Source organism: Nannobrachium achirus (genome assembly GCF_963921795.1).
Source record: "Nannobrachium achirus genome assembly, chromosome: 11".
Taxonomy (NCBI): domain Eukaryota; kingdom Metazoa; phylum Chordata; class Actinopteri; order Myctophiformes; family Myctophidae; genus Nannobrachium; species Nannobrachium achirus.
In genome coordinates, this window is record NC_137820.1 from 36,375,274 (window position 1) to 36,396,104 (window position 20,831).

Consider the following 20,831-nt stretch of genomic DNA (forward strand, 5'->3'; position numbering starts at 1 on the left):
GGTTCTCAAGTAGTCTGAGATTACTTCACCTTTCCAGGTTTGATCCGGTCGGGAGAGGAAACCACTTTACGTCATGTTGTAGTCCTTAAAGGAAACCACTTTACGTCATGTTGTAGTACTCAAAGGACTACAATTTGCCGGAAAGATCAAACCGGATTCAGTTTTAACCCAAAATAATTCCCCTGCGCTCAAGGACATACTTTTAGGGCCTACCTAATAAACTCCTTGATGCGGAGTAGTTTTGCTTTTGAAAAATGTGTTTGGTAAATGCATCTTTTATTCCAACTCGTAGCGACTGGTAAGACTACACTAGGCTACTGGAGCATTTTAATAGGGATTGGAGAAACAAACGGGGGAACCAAAACAAAGCAACGCCGCTTCTTCTGCTTGTGGTTTCCGCCTAGACCGGATCAAACCGCCCGTTGTTAACGATCGGGCCTATTCATCTTTTCCCCCATATATTTTCAAGATGTTTCATAAGATTTCCAAAATAGCAAGCTTCCACAGTGACACATTGTGAGCTTGTAGATCTGCTCTTTTCAAATAGAATTGTAGTGGTTCAGACTGTTTGTGATGCTATGTGCATGAGCTCATTTAGCTGGGGACCCCTCAAGGACCCCTGGGGGTCCCCGAACCCCACTTTGAGAACCACTACTGTAGTGAACAACACAGCAAGGTGTTGTGACATCATGGATGGATTATAGAAAAGACCATTAAATGGGATTAAATCATGTGGGTCATAAATAACATGTCTAAACTGCTTTCTTAACACATTTCTTATAACTGAACTGTTTGTGAACATCGTTCTTTATTCAAAAATATTTACACATGATATTATGAAAACATTTAAAAATGTATGTACAGTCATATTAATTTGTATTACATGGTATTATTTATATTAATTTGGTTTTAATCTACGAGCATTTATGTCATGAGTAGCTCCTTGACTCTTACAACATACGTAATAATAATAATAATAATAATATTAATAATACATTTTATATGTAAGACTTTATAATTGACAAAGATCTCAAAGTGCTACATTGCAAGGAAAACATATTTTAAAAGATGTGTTTAAATAATAATAAAAACAATGAAAGTAATCAAATTCAGTTCAATAGTTAGACCCCCTCCTCAACAGCGACGAGTATTTCCCGGTGAACCTAAGCGCAACGGTGGGGGCTTGGGAGTGTGGGGAACACACACCACTGACTATTGCTGATGATGATTGCTGACAACTGTTTTGGCCAGGTTTTAAGGTCTTATTTTAGTTGTTTCTCATAAGCTTGCGACCCTCCTTGCCCATCGGCCCCCACCTTTGTGCACAGGTTCACCGGGAAATATGCGGTCGCTCCTCAACAATACAATACTAAGAGAAAAATCAGGAATAAAAACACACAAAGCAAAGGCATCAATTCCATCAAGTTCCTCTAGGAGGCAGATGCCTTGTTAAAAATCACACACGTGTGAACTGAGCGGTGGTCGTGGAGGCTGCGCAATAATTTAATTGAATTCAATTGAATTGAATTTTTGAATTGAATTGAGTGAGTGAGTGAATGAGTGAGAGAGCCACACTTGCTCACCAATAGAGAGTGTGTGTGTGTGTGTGTGTGTGTGTGTGTGTGTGTGTGTGTGTCTGCGTGTGTGTGTGTGTGTGTGTGTGCCTGGCCTGGCCTGAACGTATGTGTGTGCCTGGCCTATCCTGAACAACAGCGCCCCTCCCTTAACATGTGTGGTCATAAAAGGTACTGTAGGCTACATACAGACACGGACGGAGACAGACAGACAGACCCACACACACCGCCACGTATAGGAGCGTTGTGACCACCGCTCAAAAAGAAAGACATAAGACTATCTGTTGTTAATCCAGAGCCATTTACAATAAGCAAGACAGCAAAAGCAAGAATGGTAAATGGTGCATTTATATATAGCTTTATCCAAGGTGCTTTACAGAGATTGAGCATTACATTCACCCATTCACACACACACTCACCCATTCACACACGCATTCATTATTACATTCACCCATTCACACACACATTCATTACATTCACACACACATTCATTACATTCACCAATTCACACACACACTCACCCATTCACACACACATTCACCCATTCACACACACATTCATTACATTCACCCATTCACACACACATTCATTATATTCACCCATTCACACACGTGCACACACCCCATGTTATCCATTATTTGGTTTACCCTTGTGATATAATGCTCACCTCAACACAACTTTTGTTTTTTTGTTTACCCCTTTTTTATTATTTTATTTTCTTCCCTTTACTTTTCTCTTTCTTGATTGTATGTGCCTTTCTGATATCTGTATGTTTACAAAAATTAAATCCTAACCAGGTTTTAATCCAGCACCCAGCCAAACTTGCACCCAGCCATGATACCACATCACTCTCATCAGGATCCTAGCAGCTCTGTTCTGAATGGACCAGCTGTTCTGAATGGACCAGAGCTTCTGGGTGCTCCTGCTAGGAATCCCCATGAGAAATCATTGTGGTGCAGACAGTAGTCTAGCCTTGAGGAGACAAAGGTGGGGCATTTGGCACTGTGAAAGTGGGACCGAGTGGCTATGAGGCTGTGAGGTCAGGATGGTATTTACCTTAAGTCAGTCTGTACTGTGAATTAAGCTATTTGTTTATAAACATTATACATGTAAAATAGTAATCTCTGAACCCCTATATACAAATAATTGAACTTTATTTTACAGCATTGTATAAGACCACTGGGGTAACATATTTCTTTCATTGTCGTACATATCACGGTGATACTGTAATACGTCATGCTACTAATACGCTACTGTATATCAAGTCAGTTAGAGAAGCGCCGCTCCTCATGGCATGCTAGCCCCAGATGATCTAAGGCTTAGATCATCTGGGGCTAGCATGCCATGAGGTTAGCTTAGATTCTAAGATAACCTGTGTGTGTGTGTGTGTGTGTGTGTGTGTGTGTGTGTGTGTGTGTGTGTGTGTGTGTGTGTGTGTGTGTGTGTGTGTGTGTGTGTGTGTGTGTGTGTGTGTGTGTTCAGTGCATTGCATTTCATCCATTTTGAAACATAATTTTTGAAACTTTTCATCATTCAAATGTTGTCTGTTGGTTAATAACACACTACTTTGTTGGGTGACAGACTGTTAATACATTTTGTATCATATTTATTTAGGTACACTACAGCCACTGTAACTCAGTCAGGATGCTATTTAACTCAGTCAGGATGCTATTTAACTCAGTCAGGAGGATGCTATTTAACTCAGTCAGGATGCTATTTAACTCAGTCAGGAGGATGCTATTTAAAGCTATACTGTGTAAGTTGATCAACTAGTGGTCAGTAGCGTCCGCGTCTTTCGGCCGTTTTTCGCCGCGGACCGGGCCTCACACCCCCGCGTCACCCCCGCGTCTGCCTCCACCTCGCCGAGATCTATCTTTGGAGGGGTCCCTGGTTCCTGTGCGTTCAGGCATTCCGGAGAAACGGAGTGTTTCACCCGAGTATAGATAGAGACACACGGGCGCCTACAAATATGGCCGCCCTATTGTGATAGCTAGCGACCCCACTTCAAGATGCGCTGTGATTGGCCGGCAGTGTATAACCCTCGCTGTGATTGGCCGGTAGTGTATGATGACGTCATTTTCCCGGGAAATCCCGCCCCTGTCACTGCTAGAAGAAAATATATAAAGAGAAGGCTTCAGAAGCTGAAAATAACGGAGTGGGTGTTCTAAAACTTTAGCGATTTAAGAGTTAGGACAATTTTAAGATTTGTTTTATAAAAAAAGTTACATGGTATAACTTTAACTCAGTCAGGAGGATGCTATTTAACTCAGTCAGGATGCTATTTAACTCAGTCAGGATGATATTTAACTCAGTCAGGAGGATGCTATTTAACTCAGTCAGGATGCTATTTAACTCAGTCAGGATGATATTTAACTCAGTCAGGATGCTATTTAACTCAGTCAGGAGGATGCTATTTAACTCAGTCAGGATGCTATTTAACTCAGTCAGGATGCTATTTAACTCAGTCAGGAGGATGCTATTTAACTCAGTCAGGATGCTATTTAACTCAGTCAGGAGGATGCTATTTAACTCAGTCAGGATGCTATTTAACTCAGTCAGGATGCTATTTAACTCAGTCAGGAGGATGCTATTTAACTCAGTCAGGATGCTATTTAACTCAGTCAGGATGATATTTAACTCAGTCGGGATGCTATTTAACTCAGTCAGGATGGTGGAGTGGAGGAGAACGCATGGTGTTTAACTTTAACCTGAAGAAGTGAAGGATGGTATCTCTGTGATCCTCTGTGTGAGGAGGATTCACTGTGGTTTGAGGAAGTTATTCATGGTGGAGAAAAGTTGCTTTGAACGCCAACAAGAAGTGTTACTGATGTTGGAATAGAACTGTGTTAGGGTTACAGTACAGTTGGTGCATCTCTGTCTGAGGGCCTTTGATGCTCTCTGTAGGCCTGTTGTCATGGACACAGTCTGTACCTTCATCTGATGGGGTTTACATTTTCTCACAAAAGGCTGAGAAGACGATCAAATGACCCCAAAGATGTTTGAATGTGAAATACATTTAAAAACTCCAGATTGTTCAGCCCTAACCCTAACCCTAACCCTAACATAATGTGTCTTTAAAAACTCCATTGTGAAATACTAGATGCACGGAAACCTGATGCACTGGATGTGTGTGCGTGTCCCACACACGTGCATGTGTGTGCGTGCCACTGTGCCTGTGTGTGTGCAAGGTAAGCGACCTTTCACTTGTCACAGAGGGCTTTATGCTTCACTCTCCATGTGTAACACAATAAAACAACATTCACACAAAAAACAACATTAATAAAATGTGTCCAACATGGACTACAGTAAATGACAGTCAGACACTACAGTACCTAACAGTAAAGTGCTCCCAAACAACTGTGAGCTTGTCGATCTGCTATTTTCAAAAGATGTTTATATTTGAAAACTTGAAAAGGGACATTCTGTGTAATGAGTAACCTTAGTACATTTTGATGCCAATACTTTTGTACTTTTACTCAATTTTGAATATGTGTATGAGTATTTCTATATTGCAGCATTGATACTTTTACTTAAGTAAAACATTTGGGTACTTTTTCCACTACTGCAAACAAGTCTATTAAATCTATGAAAAATTATATAATATGTATTGAGGGGTCCGGGTCCCTGCTTCATCTCTATCTCAGCTAAGGGGTCCCTGCTTCATCTCTATCTCAGCTAAGGGACCCTGCTTCATCTCTCTCAGCTAAGGGGTCCCTGCTTCATCTCTATCTCAGCTAAGGGACTCTGCTTCATCTCTATCTCAGCTAAGGGACTCTGCTTCATCTCTATCTCAGCTAAGGGACCCTGCTTCATCTCTCTCTCAGCTAAGGGACCCTGCTTCATCTCTATCTCAGCTAAGGGGTCCCTGCTTCATCTCTATCTCAGCTAAGGGACCCTGCTTCATCTCTATCTCAGCTAAGGGACCCTGCTTCATCTCTATCTCAGCTAAGGGACCCTGCTTCATCTCTATCTCAGCTAAGGGACCCTGCTTCATCTCTCTCTCAGCTAAGGGACTCTGCTTCATCTCTCTCTCAGCTAAGGGACCCTGCTTCATCTCTATCTCAGCTAAGGGGTCCCTGCTTCATCTCTATCTCAGCTAAGGGGACCCTGCTTCATCTCTATCTCAGCTAAGGGACCCTGCTTCATCTCTCTCTCAGCTAAGGGACCCTGCTTCATCTATCTCAGCTAAGGGACCCTGCTTCATCTCTATCTCAGCTAAGGGACCCTGCTTCATCTCTCTCTCAGCTAAGGGCTCCTTGGCCTGGAACAACATTGAAGGCCCCTGCTCTGGAGAGTTGTGATAAGAAGATCCAAGTTTCCAAATTGCACATAAACCACACACAAACATGTTCTGCAAGGTTTTATTTGTTTTTACTTTTTCATAGTTGCAACACACTATGACTCGACACACGCACACTAGTGCGCTCTCTCTCTCTCTCTCTGTTTAATTTTATTAGGCAATACGGATAATTCCACATTCCATTCTGTAAGCCAATCCGAAATGCTGTCTGTTCATCATAATCTTTGCTATATAAGACGCCCATTCGTTCCCCTAAATCATCCTTTCCCTGACAGTTGTGCAGTCGCTGTGGAGACTCTGGACAGACCGACTTGAGGAAGACATTGAGCGATCGTTGTCCTTGTAAAAACATCTTCTCTGCTGTGTAGTTCAGGGCGATTCAGAAACCATGCATGGGATAATAACACAAAGCTGCCTCCTGTTCATGTGCATGCATACTCTCAACCTGGTGAATGCTCAAGGTAAGACCATTATTGTATATAGGTCTATATATTGTTTTACTACATAAATGCTGTATACTTAAGTCAAACGGACCTGAGATGCAACTGTACTGCTATTTCTGGCAAATGTTCCCCCCAGATTAGATGTGGTTAAGACTGACAAATGTTTTTACTACATAATTATGATGTATAGGTGTCAGAGTGGACATTTCAAAGTTGCCATCAGTCACAAATAGATGATGACTTAATGACTATCTTTTAGTTGTATCAACTTGTAAATGTGTCATGTCCAACTTCTTGAACCCATGCACAAATCTATGGATATACTATTTTTAGGAACCAAAAAATGCTGCACTTGTCTGTCTTTCTACAGCTTTCTGTAATCTCTTATTTTTTTATTTTTGCTGAATATTTACTAATTTTGACAAATCTTTTTTTTTTTTTTTGCAAAATAGGGATGCCAGGGTTAATGTGGTTAACATAGCCTACATTTATTTAATTAAGTTTGAACAGAAGCGGGGATAAAATATGTTCAGAGGGAGGATATAAATAGAGGCATGGATCCCCCATCAAATCCATCCCTATACATTTTAGTCTAGAGGTTTTTCTTTGAATGAAAGTGATATAATGTGTTGTCCTGCTTACTCTCTTCTCTCTATACAGAGCCTGATGAAGTCAGGTTGGTGGGAGGAACCAGTAGCTGTAATGGTAGACTGGAGATGAAACACCAGGGAAAGTGGAGACCAGCGGATGAGCCGTACTGGAACCTGAAGTCATCATCTGTCGTGTGTAGACAGCTAGACTGTGGCTATGCTGTTTCCACAGACAGGAGTTATCATTCTACAGCTGTAGACCCAGTGTGGTGGATTACATCCTCCTGCGTTGGGACTGAGTCTTCTCTGAAGGAGTGTGAAACAACGGAGTCTAGTAATTCCTTCTACAGACTGGATGTGAACTGTTCAGGTAAATGCGAACAATGCTTTAATGGTTGTGTGTTTTTTTTTACACAATGTCTCGATAGAAGAGCAGGAAGACACAACCACCCGATTGTATAATGTTGTATTAACATACTTTACCATACAGATTGGACAAAATAACATTGCATTCACAAAAAAAGTTACATAGTGCCGCTTTAATGTTGTGATATTTGTATTTCCCTAAATATAGGAGTACAATACAAAACCATGGATTTATGTAGTTGTTTAATGTCTGTCTGTCTGTCTGTCTGTCTGTCTGTCTGTCTGTCTGTCTGTCTGTCTGTCTGTCTGTCTGTCTGTCTGTCTGTCTGTCTCCAGAGTCTGTGAGGTTGGTGAATGGAAATAGTTTGTGTTCAGGCAGAGTGGAGGTGAAGTCTGAACATTCCTGGGTCTCAGTGTGTGAAGATGACTTTGATCAGCAGGATGCAGAGGTGGTCTGTAGGGAGCTTGGCTGTGGGGCTCCTTCAGTCCTCCAGGGGGCGCTGTTTGGAGAAGTGAAGGCTCCAATGTGGACCAAAGAGTTCCAGTGTGAAGGCAACGAGTCTGCTCTCCTGGACTGTGAAACCTCAAGCTCAGCTAGAAACACCAGCTCAGTTTACAAGGCTATGGAACTGACCTGCTCAGGTAAAACACAAATTGCACTGTGCTTGGAATATTATTTTAGAGTCCCTGTCATATTACATCGTTTTTACTCGTTACTCTCTTGTCTCTGTACAGCGCCTAATGATGCCAGGTTGGTGGGAGGAACCAGTCACTGTTCTGGTAGACTGGAGATGAAACACGAGGAAGAGTGGAGACCAGTGGGTGGTTGGTCTGTCTGGAACTTGAACTCATCAGCTGTAGTGTGTAATCAGTTGGGCTGTGGCTCTGCAGTTTCAACAGAAAGGATGTTTAATAAGGCTACGCGTCAATCTACATGGTGGACAAATTCTTTCTGTCTTGGGTCGGAGTCTTCGCTGAGAGAGTGTGGAAGAGTCGAGTCTGATAGTTCATTCTTCACATTTGACCTATTTTGTACAGGTAACAAACCATTAATTCATCAATCAATCAATCAATCAATCAATCAATCAATCAATCCATCCACCCATGGATTATGATGTTAGAATATGTATTATTATTATATTTTGTCTTTACTCCTTAATCTGTTACAGGTGATAATGATGTCAGGTTGGTGGGAGGAACCAGTCACTGTTCTGGTAGACTGGAGATGAAACATGAGGAAGAGTGGAGACCAGTGGGTGGTTGGTCTGAATGGAACCTGAACTCAACAGCTGTAGTGTGTAAACAGCTTGGCTGTGGTTCTGCAGTTTCAACAGAAAGGATGTTTAATAAGGCTACGCGTCAATCTACATGGTGGACAAACTCTTTCTGTCTTGGGTCGGAGTCTTCGCTGAGAGAGTGTGGAACAGTCGAGTCTCATAGCTCCATGTACACATTTGACCTGACCTGTGCAGGTAATAAACTTTTACTCCAACAATCACTCTTATCTATCTGTCTGTCTGTCAGTCAGTGGGTCGGTTGGGCGGTGGGGCTGAATGTCTGTCTGTCACTTCCTCTTCTGTGCTTGGACCTGTTAATTTCTGCTTGCGTTAATATTTATCATTATTATTGTAAGGTACCACTTGTAAAACATGTACCTGGTGGTAAAGTAAAAGGATTAGTATAAAAGTATAAAAACACAGAATGTCTGCTGCATGAAGCCATGAATTCATGAAGCATTTTTGTTTCTGTCACATTCCTGAACCAATACTTTGATGACCGGGTCATCGGTCAATAGGAGACTCAGAAGGCGACTCTTTGAGACTCCGGTCATCAAATTATTGGCTTAGGAATTCGACAAAAACAAAAACATCTTCGTGAATTCAAGGCTTCATTGGGTTGATAGATTTTTTTTAATACTTTAGAGAGAGAGATAAGCTGTTTTCTCTGTTGTAGGTCCTCAGTCCACAGAGTTCACTGAAGACGAGTCCAAGGTTGTAGAGGAGACCACTGATGACAACCAGAAAGAGGGGGGCACCGATCCCATGTGGGACAAGTCACAGGACGGCATGGTCAACGTGCCTTACGTCATCGCAGACCACTATAGTAAGTATACTGCCAGGGTTCCATTAGCATTTAAGTTTCATAAAGGAGCACTTCAACACAACACTGAACATTCATACAATTGGGCCTCACTAATGCTCATAAGATCAGCTCAATGGTGGGCTGTGGACAGTTCAGAAACCTGCCTGCCAATGACATCATCAACGAGGATTCCCAGCTAAAAACCCCAGGACCCTCGCTAAAAACCCCAGGACAAAAGTCCACTCATCCTAGACATCCTAGTTTTTTCTAGATTGATATTCCTATGCATTTGTTGTATTGCTGTTGATGTACTTACATATTATCTTGCTTATTATTTTGTCGCTTTGGATTAAAAGCGTCTACTAAATGCCTAAATTGTAAATTCTAATAGAAACTACAGCCTTTCTCTTCCTGGAAAGTTAGCATGCTGATGTAGAAGCCATTGTTCTTGCATCATCATCACCACCATCATCACCACCACCACCACCACTGATGATACTATTGGTAGGCAGGTTTCCTATGAGATGCATAGAGTAGACAAAAACGGTACCATCTAATACGAACAAAGATTTGAACATTTAAAGATTTTCTAAAATTCCACAAACACACACACACACACACACACACACACACACACACACACACACACACACACACACACACACACACACACACACACACACACACACACACACACACACACACACTCTCACACACACACACACACACACACACACACACACACACACACACACACACACACACACACACACACTCTTCTCCCCCCAGCGAATCAATCCTTGAAGACTGTTCCTAATACACAAATGCATTTTTCCAGAAAATGTTATTCCATAAAATGTTATTTTAATTGTTCTGACCTGAGACATGTCCTGACAGACCCCAGGGAGAAGTTAATCATCCAGGGAGCTCTTAAGTCTTTCTCTGGCTTCTCCTGCGTCCATTTTGTCCAGCGTTCCAACCAGAGGGACTACCTCCACATCCAGTCCCTTGACGGGTGAGTGAAGATCGAAGCCACATTGACGTATAACTTGATTGGTGAAGCTCGCTGCCAGTTTATAACTAAATAAATATTGTGGTATCGAGTAAATTAACAGCTTTTAGTTTTAAAAATTAAAATTAAAATCTAAGTGGACTTTTATTAGAAGAAAAAGGAAATTAAATCAGTATGCTAACTCTTAACATTAGTTTATTTTTCATTTGTCATGTAAACCCAATGTCAGAATTATGTATTATTAATGTACTTCTATGTAGATAAAATAAATAGCGACTGAGATTATGAATTGTGAATTAATGTGTCTGGAACAAATTATTTTCAAATGGGGGCCAAATACATATGAATTTGAGCGTCCTTGACATGAAAATGTTTGATAACCACTGTTATAAAATAATAATCCTTGTAGTGTTTGTTCTGTTGCACATTCTGACAAAATGTCTTCCCTCTCTCTCTCTGGGTGATTGTTGCAGGTGTCACTCGTACTTTGGTCGTCGTGGTTACAACCAGACGCTGTCTCTGAGTCGTCACGGTTGCGTTGTCCATAACAGCGTCCAGCGAGAGCTGCTCCGCGCCCTGGCCTTCGACCCCGACCACCGCCACTCTGACGGGGACAATGACCTCCTGACCGTCGTCTCTGGTAAGATCATTACTCCCAAAAAACATAGGACAGACAGACAGACAGACAGACAGACAGACAGACAGACAGACAGACAGACAGACAGACAGACAGACAGACAGACACACACACACAGACACATAGAAACACAGGTTGGCAGACAAACTGAAAGACAAACTGATACAAACACAGAGAAACTGAACGTCAGCTCAACACAAGCACACACTGGCAAGCAATTAACCAAACACTATCCACTGTTTCCGACACAGTCGTGGATAATCTTTTATGGGTTGCGAGTACATTTATAAACTTTTCATGAATTAAACGAATTCCAACATTTTTCAGAAGTATTTCATGAATCAAATAAAAAATAAAAAATAAAAAAACTTTTAAGTTTAAGAAGTAGTGAAAATAGCAGATTTACAAGCTCACAACGTGACGCAGAGTGACGCGTTGTGAGCTTGTATTTGCCATTTTCGCTTGTTTGAGTAAAATTTCTCATCAAATATTTCTTTTGAGTCTTTGGTATAGTCTTGCGTAGCCAGACAACTACAGTACACCTCCTGAAATGCGAGTAACTGTAGCTGGCATTTCCTTTCACGAAAAAATATATTTTTTATTTCTATTAAGCACCAAGATATATAGGCCTATGCTTAGAAATTCATCATTTATATTAGGATACATTTGCCCGACTGTAAAGACGAAACAGAAGTGGAGAGGAGGCTTCACATCCTCGTGATCAGAGCTTCCGTGCTCCAGACTGTGTGACGGAAGCATTTGAAAATTGTGCGAGGCAACTGCCTGACCTAGAAACAGCACTGTGGCCTCGCAAGACTATAGGTCTTGAGCTAAAACGTTTGGGAACCACCACTATACCGTGACACATGCAAACGTGCAGAAACACTCGCACAAACGCAAACACGCACAACATTCAGTGTATTGATTTTGACGTGTTACCTTTGTAGGCCAGGAGGATGGCGTCTTCAACAAGATCAACAGTGGGAACCAGGGAGGCTCTCATGACAACCACCCTGTCAAGCATTACGCCAGGCTGAGTGTGGATGACATGGAAGGACTCAACAGGCTGTACAACTGCACTGATAAACACTAAGGTATAAACACAACCCCTATACAACTGCACAGTTAAACACTGAGGTAAACATGGTTACACTACCCCTTACATTGAGCATTAACAGTGTGCTGTTAGCCTGGGGTCTCAGGGCATGGTAATTGCCTCCCCCAAGTGTTCACAATGAATCTTAGTTCTTTTATGCATAATCCCACCCAAACATGAACATCTTTTTCATATCGTATAGCAAAATAAATGGGATTTCATTCTGATACCAATAAAGATGTATCTTAACTTGTTTCCAATGATCCAAGCCGGAACATGATTGAAATGTGATCATTATAATAAAACATGCTCTGAAAAAGCACACGGTCCACGTCCACCCATCTGACCAACACTTTCGAGATGTTCACCCAGATCCTCAAAAGGTTGAGTCACTGCTGTAGCTTCACAATCATTTTACTTTCACCTCCTAACATTGTGTGTGTGTGTGTGTGTGTGTGTGTGTGTGTGTGTGTGTGTGCGTGCGTGTGCATGTGCATATGTGTGCGTGCGCATGTTCTTGCAGGTGACAGAGCACTGGCAGAATTACACAGACCAATCAACCTGGATATATCCTGTGGCTCTCACCTACTAAAAGTTGTAAAATAGCTGTTTGAAGGCATTAGAACTTTACTATTTTTTTAATTGTTTGCATTATACAGTTGTCTCCTTCCTCTATTGTTTTTGCATTGTGTAATGTACTGATGTGTATCCAGTTCACTTCTGCATTAAAATAAACTACCATTGGTCAATAGATGGCAGTGCAGTGCAGCCTAGTGGAATCTATAGTTCTTGAGCATGCAGCACTTACTAGTAGCAGATATGTCAGTCATACTTGTTGATGTCTCTGTTTGTGTACGATTAAACCCAAGAGAACTGTGAGCCATTGTCCTGCCTTGTGATTGCCAAACTTTACACATTGGAGTTTTGCCTCCTTGGGAACCATATGACTCTAGACACTTTTTAATGGTCTAATACTCTATCAGGATCAATAAAGTTATCCTGTAGTCATTTAACTGTGTGTTCTTTGCTTTAAGTTCAATTTTACGGATGTCTGAACTCCATAATACAGTGTAAGGTCTATAGTCGCTGTTGGGCAGTTTCTTTTAATAAATCAGTGCTTTATACGTCTGTCTGTGGGGTTTTACAAATATTGAACCGATGAAAAGTATTTTTTTTTTAAATGACTAAACCTCCTAACTCCATTAGATGCTCAAACTGTCGGACAAACCTCCTAACTTCACCCCCTCTCCACTTGTGGCACAAAGAGTAGCTGCAGAACGGAAGATAAATAACCTTAGATCTAACTTTTTTAATAATTCCTAAGCAATGACATAACCACTTCTTTTGATTTGACTTAATATTTGTATTTGTATTTACACCAGAGAGAACGTAGGCCTACTCACATTCTGTACAAACAGACCGGTTGTCATGATTGTGATTTGGTCGGACCACAACCTTGTACTGTAGATACTGTACATGATTTAGGACACATCATGACCTCTGTATTATGTTGGGTTACCAACATACATGATTCAGACATTTATATGTTCCTGTTGAACTGAAACACTGGGTCAGTTTCTCAGTATTGTCTAAAAATACATGTTTAGCCACTTGTACGCAAGCCCCCACTCACTGAAATCAAAATCATTAAAATTGCTAAAATGATAGAAAGCAGGAAATGAAAACCTTTTAACACTCATCTTTTCTTTTCTCTAATTACAATCTAAATAAAATATGAACCCTCATATAAAACAAGACCAACTTTCAGTTCAAGTTTACAGTACGTGTCTGTGTCTGTTCACCCATCAACAAAGATAAGTATGAATGCTGGTGGCGACTACTGAAGATCAGCCACCTTTACAACAGGTTGGCCCTGATTTAATTTAATGAATTAACTAACTAAGTTGACTATAGGTGATTTGGCTTCCAGATAGACTATAAGGTTGTGTTTAGACTGAGTTTTGGGACTTTGGGGTTATCACTCTCGCTAGTCTCCAGTGTCAAGTCTGTATCAATTTCTGAGATAATAATGGGTAATGGGTAATCTTTCCCGGGAAATATTGTTTTCTTGGACTGATGTTCAAATCTTGATGGAGGTGATATGAAAGTGATATGATCTCCAGGGAGATCTCCTGCTTCTTCACTCAGTCCAGCTTCAGCCCCGGAACCAACAACATCATAATAAACCGCCTCAATGTGCTCCACTCCTGCATTCTGCCCTCTGGTGGCCTGGAGAAACACAGTAATAATAATAATAATAAAACTTTATTTGTATAGCACCTTTCATGACATGAAATGCAGCTCAAAATGCTTTACAGAGCATAAAATGAAGCACAAGTGCTTAAAGGGCCTACACCATGAATTTTCATTTTTTCAATTTTTATGTATTTTCTTGGTGTCCCACCAGCAACTTCTATCCTCACAAAGTCCTATTTCTGACCATTGTGTCTTTCTCAGTTTATGGGCAGATCTATGTTAGCATGTCTCAGAACGGTCCTGATTGTGAAATGTCAGATTTGTGATGTCACAAGGCCTGAGAAGGAGGCAGGAGGAGCTGGGAGAGGGTTGGGGAGGGGTGGGCAGGCCTGAGAAGGAGGCAGGAGGAGCTGGGAGAGGGTTGGGGAGGGGTGGGCAGGCCTGCTGAGCAGGAGGTGGGGAGGAGTGTGGGGCCAAAACTGGCTCAATAGCGCAGTCCTCCCACTCAGGACAAGGTGGTACTGCAGCTGAAAATGCTCTGAAAGCCAGGCAGAAATGATAGGGGCTCTGTATTCAGGAGTGGTAATTTAGCCTCAAACCTTTTCAAAAACGTTTTTGGGACACAAACAGTGTTATATAAATTATTTTTAAATGCAAACAGAGAAAATGTAAAATAAAATAAAAAATACATAAAAAAGAAATAATTAAAATGATTACAATAAAGAAAGAAAAAATAAAAGCATAGAACATTGAAGAACAATTTCAGAGTAGTGCGGACGTCAATAGCAGCACAGGGATTAAAAAATTCAGCTAAAAGCAAGAGTAAAGAAATAGGTCTTGAGCTGTGCTTTAAAGCTATCCACGAGGCTGCCTGTCTTAGGTGTAGTGGGAGTTTATTCCAAGCTGTCGGTCCATAGAAGCAGAAAGCTGCTTCACCATATTTTTTATATGTCATTGTTGGCGCCTCAAGTAGGTCTGCACTAGAGGACCTGAGTGGGCGGGTTGGAACGTATCTATGCAGGCAGTCATAGATGTACGAAGGTGCCAGACCATTAAGAGCTTTATAAACAAGTAAAAGAATTTTAAAATCAATCCTAAAAACAACCGGGAGCCAGTGTAGCGACGCTAAAACTGGAGTAATATGTTCTCTTATCTTAGTTTTTGTTAAAACTCTGGCTGCTGCATTTTGAACAAGTTGTAATCTGTCAGTTGTTTTCTTTGGCAGACCAGAGAGAAGTGCGTTGCAGTAATCAAGCCGAGAGAAAACAAAAGCGTGGATCAGCGTTTTTGCATCGTTCAGCGACAGATAGGCTCTAATTCGCGCAATATTTCTAAGGTGAAAGAAGGCAATCTTCGTGACATGATTAATGTGTGTATTAAAATTTAATTCAGCATCAATGATCACCCCCAGGTTCTTTACAGACGTGTTACTTTCTTTAGCCAGGTTACCAAGTCTATTTATTATTGATTCTCTCTGGGCAGTAGAACCTATTATGAGAACTTCTGTCTTGTCCTCATTTAGCTTGAGAAAGTTCTCACTCATCCAACATTTTATGCTAGACACACACGTCAGCAATGGGTCTAGAGCACAGGGGTCATCCGGAGCCACCGAAAGGTACAACTGGGTGTCATCAGCATAGAAATGGAAATTCACACCGTGAGCGGAAATAAGTTCTCCCAGCGGCAGTATATAGAGGGAGAATAATAAAGGACCAAGAATCGAGCCCTGTGGAATACCAGAGCAGATGTTGTGTTTGTTTGACACCAGTAGCACCAAACGTTAACTTATTGTCTCATAAACTGTATGTCTCTCTTTAAATACCAGCAGTCTAAGGGTGGTTTGCACACTGACTTTAATTCATCAAGGGCTTTTGATCTTTACTTTTCTAGAAAAATGTTTTATTAATATCACTTCATTTGTCACAGTGTGGATCAAGATTGCTGGAGTGGGTGCCTTTATTCTAGTTTGTAAGGATGCCTTGATTCTAGTTTGTAAGGGTGCCTTGATTCTAGTAGGCTATGTAAGGATGCCTTGATTCTAGTTTGTAAGGGTGCCTTGATTCTTCTTGATAAACACTAGACAAGGGGGATAACACAGAGGGTGCAACACATAGACAGACAGAAGCAGCAACTCAGTCTGAACCATCAAACACCAAGGAGTACAAGTGAGCTTTCAAACGTGATTTAAACACAGGCAAGGTTTGAGCTGCTTTAACATGGGTTGGAAGATCGTTCCACAGTTTGGTTGCCAAAGCCCCAAATAATCTCCCCCAACTTAACCTCACACACACTATGCCTAAACCTAACCTCACACTAATCTATCATTTGTCGAACTCTTGAGACGTTGAACCAATGGGCAGTAGTAGCTAGGCTACTGCCTGGGAAGGAGGGGGTGTACAACCTTGTATTGTCTAAGTCCTTAGCTCAGTAAGGGGGATTTTGCAATGCTGTATGCTAACTTAAACTACACCTTTTGTGACATATTGAGTGTTATGCCTAGAAGGTTGTGGGTCCTTTGATTGTGCATAAAGGCATGAATTGCGCATTGTTTAGGAATTTGGAGGGGGTCTAAAACCGCCCCTGTCTGTCACTGTGGCGAGCAGAGCACCGCTCCTATCTTCTTTTTTATGTGGTAGTATTTGGACAACAGGTTAACTCCCTCATTTGCATTCCAGTCTTGCATTGAGTAATATATGTATAATTACCTTCCTGAGACAATAGAGGGCACTGATTGACAGCGTCAGCAGCATCAACAGCAGCAGCACCACCACTGTGACTGTAGTTCTGATGGTGTCTGATGTCAGATGAGAGGAGGCTGAGAGACAAACATGTTAGAATTAGAACATCACGTCAAGTGTCCCAAACAGTGGGTCAGGACCCGATTGTGGGTCACGGACCGATTTTTGAGGGTAATGTGTAAACTGTTTTTGTTTCTTATATTTCTTATATTCTTTTATATAAAAAAAGAAAGAAAACATATATAGGTTTTTCAAAAGAATCTCATAATTAGGCCCTACATTTCAAACAATTAAAATAAATTCTATAAATTCCACAAACTTGCTCTGCAAAACGTTGTGAGCTTGCTTGTAGATAAGATATTTTCACTATGTTTGTGGAATTTGGGAATTTATTTGAATGAAATAGTGAGAATAGACAATCTACAAGCTCACAACGCTTTGCAGGGCAATGCTTTGTGAGCTTGTAGATGTGCTATTTTCACTAGTTTGATGTAAGGAACAGCTCTCAGTTTACTTGACATTATTCACTAAATAAATATGTCTGAACTTGCATGTCCAATTGAATTTCATACTGTGACTTGAAAACAAAAATGTATTCAAGTTACCTGTCGCAGTAAGGGTGAGAGAGAGGGGCTCGCTCTCAGAGGAGAAGTTATGACCAAAAACAGAGACGTGATAGAGACAGCTGTAGTTGCCCTGGTAGTTGTGGTTTGCTGCAGGAAACAGGAAGTTGGCAGAGTGATTGACAGCTGTCTTTGTGTGGTTGTGTGTTGACTTGGATCCAGTGAAGGTCAGGTGGAAGTAGCCTTCTGGATACTGTGGGTGGACCGAGCAGGTGATGGAGAATTTGGAACCCTCGGACATCAGCAGCCCCTGCTGCTGGCCGTCAGAAACCCCATTTATGGAGGGGGAGAAGGTGATGTTTGGCTTAAACAGCAGATCTGTAACAATACAGAGAGGTGATTGTCTGAAGTTCGAGATCAAAAACCTGCGTAAAAGTTAAAATGTGCAGCATCATTGATTTAAATGCTAGACTAGACAGACAGACAGACAGATAGGTCCATGTTTGTTCTACCTGAACAGATCACCTCCAGTCTGTCAGTGGAAGAATAATTCATCTTTGCTCGACACTCCCTCAGTGTAGACTCGGATCCAACACAGGAAAATTGAATCCGCCATACAAGTTGATAAGCCAAATCCATTCTCCTTTCTTCAACAGCAGAGCCACAGTTCAACTGTCGACAGACTACAGCTGATGACTTCAGGTCTGACGCACCAACCACTGGACTCCACAATCTCTGGCGTTTCATCTCTAGTGTACCAGTACAGTTACCAGTTCCTCCCACCAACCTGACATCATCAGGTTCTGTACAGAGATAAGAGAGTAAGCATAAAAAGTCATATTAATTTAATCTTGAAATAATAATCCAAACTTTGCATGCATGCTGCCAGTAGGCCACATAACTGCCTCCACTGTTTATACATTTCTTTTACATTTGTTTGATACTTTTTTTTTTTTTTTAAATATTCATAACGGAGCCACACAGGCACAGGCTGGTCTGAGATCTGCAACGTTTATATGTTGATCCTGACATTCACATAATGTCCTAGTTTAAAGCACATAATAATTATGTTAAAGCCACTTTGTTTCCTCTCTTTTAACCATGTAAACATTTTCTGCATGCATTTCCTGTAAACATGTATGGTAAAGCACTATTTAAACGTCTTTAGAAAGGTGCTGTGCAAAATCGTGTATTATTATTACCTGAGCAGGTGAGTCCAACAGTCGTGCCAGGTGAGCAGGTGTTTCTAGTTGAGTTTGAGGTTCTACAGTCCAGGAGAACAGACTCGTTGCCTTCACACTGGAACGCTTTGGTCCACATTGGAGCCTTCACTTCTCCATAGAGCGCCCCCTGGAGGACTGAAGGAGCCCCACAGCCAAGCTCCCTACAGACCACCTCTGCATCCTGCTGGTCAAGGTCACCTTCACACACTGAGACCCACGACTGATTAGACTTCACCTCCACTCTGCCTGAACACAAACCAGCCCCATTCACCAACCTCACAGACTCTGACGAGAGAGAGATAGACAGAGAGAGAGAGAGAGAGAGAGAGAGAGAGAGAGAGAGAGAGAGAGAGAGAGAGAGAGAGAGAGAGAGAGAGAGAGAGAGAGAGAGAGAGAGAGAGAGAGAGAGAGAGAGAGATTTTGGGTATCATTGGATGTTACATTCATAATATATGATATGTTTGGGAGAAATACAAGTCATTGTGTTACCTGAGCAGGTCACCTCCAGTGTGGTTCTGGAATCGCCAGATTCCCTTGTTCCACACTCTCGCAGTGAAGACTCGGACCCGTCACAGGAAGATGTAATCAACCATACATGCTGATGTGTAGAATGAAAAGTCAATTCTGTTGACACAATAGAGCCACAGTCCAGCTGTCTACAAACCACAGATGATGACTTCAGGGTCCAGCCAAACAAATCACCCACTGGTCTCCACTCTCCCTGACGTTTCATCTCCAGTCTGCCAGTACAGTTACTGGCTCCTCCCACCAGCCTGACATCAATAGGCTCTGTTACAGAGACAAGAGAGTAAACAGAACAATAATAATATCTTCATTATAAAATACCAATCCAATATTGTGTACATGTTTCTAATCATGTTATGTTAAACCATTATTTTTATGATATGATATGATATGATATGATATGATATGATATGATATGATATGATATGTTATGTTATGTTATGTTATGTTATGTTATGTTGTGTTATGTTATGTTATGTTATGTTATTTTTTTTTTCCTTTTTTATCCCAGCCAACCTGGGAAGAGCAACGGACTGAGCTCATGCTTCCTTCTATGCATGAGGAGTCCAACCGCTTCTTTTCACCTGACATGGGGGAGTTTCCCTGGCTGGACATAGCGCGTGGAAGGAACACGTTATTCCAACCAGTTCCTTTCCCCTCCATCAGGCTTCCTGGCTGGCTAGGAGGAGGCAGTTTAGAGACCAGGATTACTGCATGTTTTTGTGAGGGTACATTTTTACCATAGGTGACACGGAGAGAACATGCAAACTCCACACAGAAAGGCCCTTTTGCCAATCCCACTTAGGGTGAGGGCACTGATGACGCGGAGGAGAGAATACGCCCCCAGCGCCCATAGCGTGCCCAGCGGAAATCTAACCCAGGACCTTCTAGCTGTGAGGTGCAGTGCTACCAACTGCGCCTCCGCGCCCCTGTTAAAGCTTTTTTAATGTCCATTGTATCTTCTTATTGCCTCTCTTTTATCATCATCTCCTTTATGCCTGTTTTTTATGTCTTTTGTATTAGATGTACACTTTGTGATGTATCTCATCCATGTTATGTTCCTGTAACTATTATGTTGTTTTGAAAAGCTGTACATCAGTGTATTTGCATACCTGAACAGATGAGTCCAACAGCCTTGTTAGGTGAGCAAATGTTTCTTGTTGAGTTTGAGGTTCTACAGTCCAGGAGAGCAGACTCGTTGCCTTCACACTGGAACTCTTTGATCCATATTGGAGCCTTCACTTCTCCATAGAGCGCCCCCTGGAGGACTGAAGGAGGCCCACAGCCAAGCTCCCTACAGACCACCTCTGCATCCCGCTGGTCAAAGTCACCTTCACACACTGAGACCCACGACTGATTAGACTTCACCTCCACTCTGCCTGAACATAAACCAGTCCCATTCACCAACCTTACTGACTCTGAGGAGAGAGAGAGAGAGAGAGAGAAAGAGAGAGAGAGAGAGAGAGAGAGAGAGAGAGAGAGAGAG

At 41.7% G+C, this 20,831-nt stretch overlaps 1 protein-coding gene across 1 annotated transcript; it reads left to right on the forward strand.

Moving 5' to 3' along the window:
• Window positions 1-6,176: 6,176 nt before the first annotated feature.
• On the forward strand, window positions 6,177-12,979 carry LOC308294091 (scavenger receptor cysteine-rich type 1 protein M130-like). Its single transcript, XM_080736814.1, has 10 exons — window positions 6,177-6,335; window positions 6,978-7,277; window positions 7,610-7,915; window positions 8,009-8,311; window positions 8,443-8,745; window positions 9,227-9,376; window positions 10,253-10,370; window positions 10,841-11,007; window positions 11,952-12,098; window positions 12,624-12,979. Exons 1-9 carry the CDS (start codon window positions 6,263-6,265, stop codon window positions 12,095-12,097), a joined length of 1,866 nt encoding a protein of 621 aa, XP_080592940.1. The 5' UTR covers window positions 6,177-6,262; the 3' UTR covers window position 12,098; window positions 12,624-12,979.
• Window positions 12,980-20,831: the final 7,852 nt, after the last annotated feature.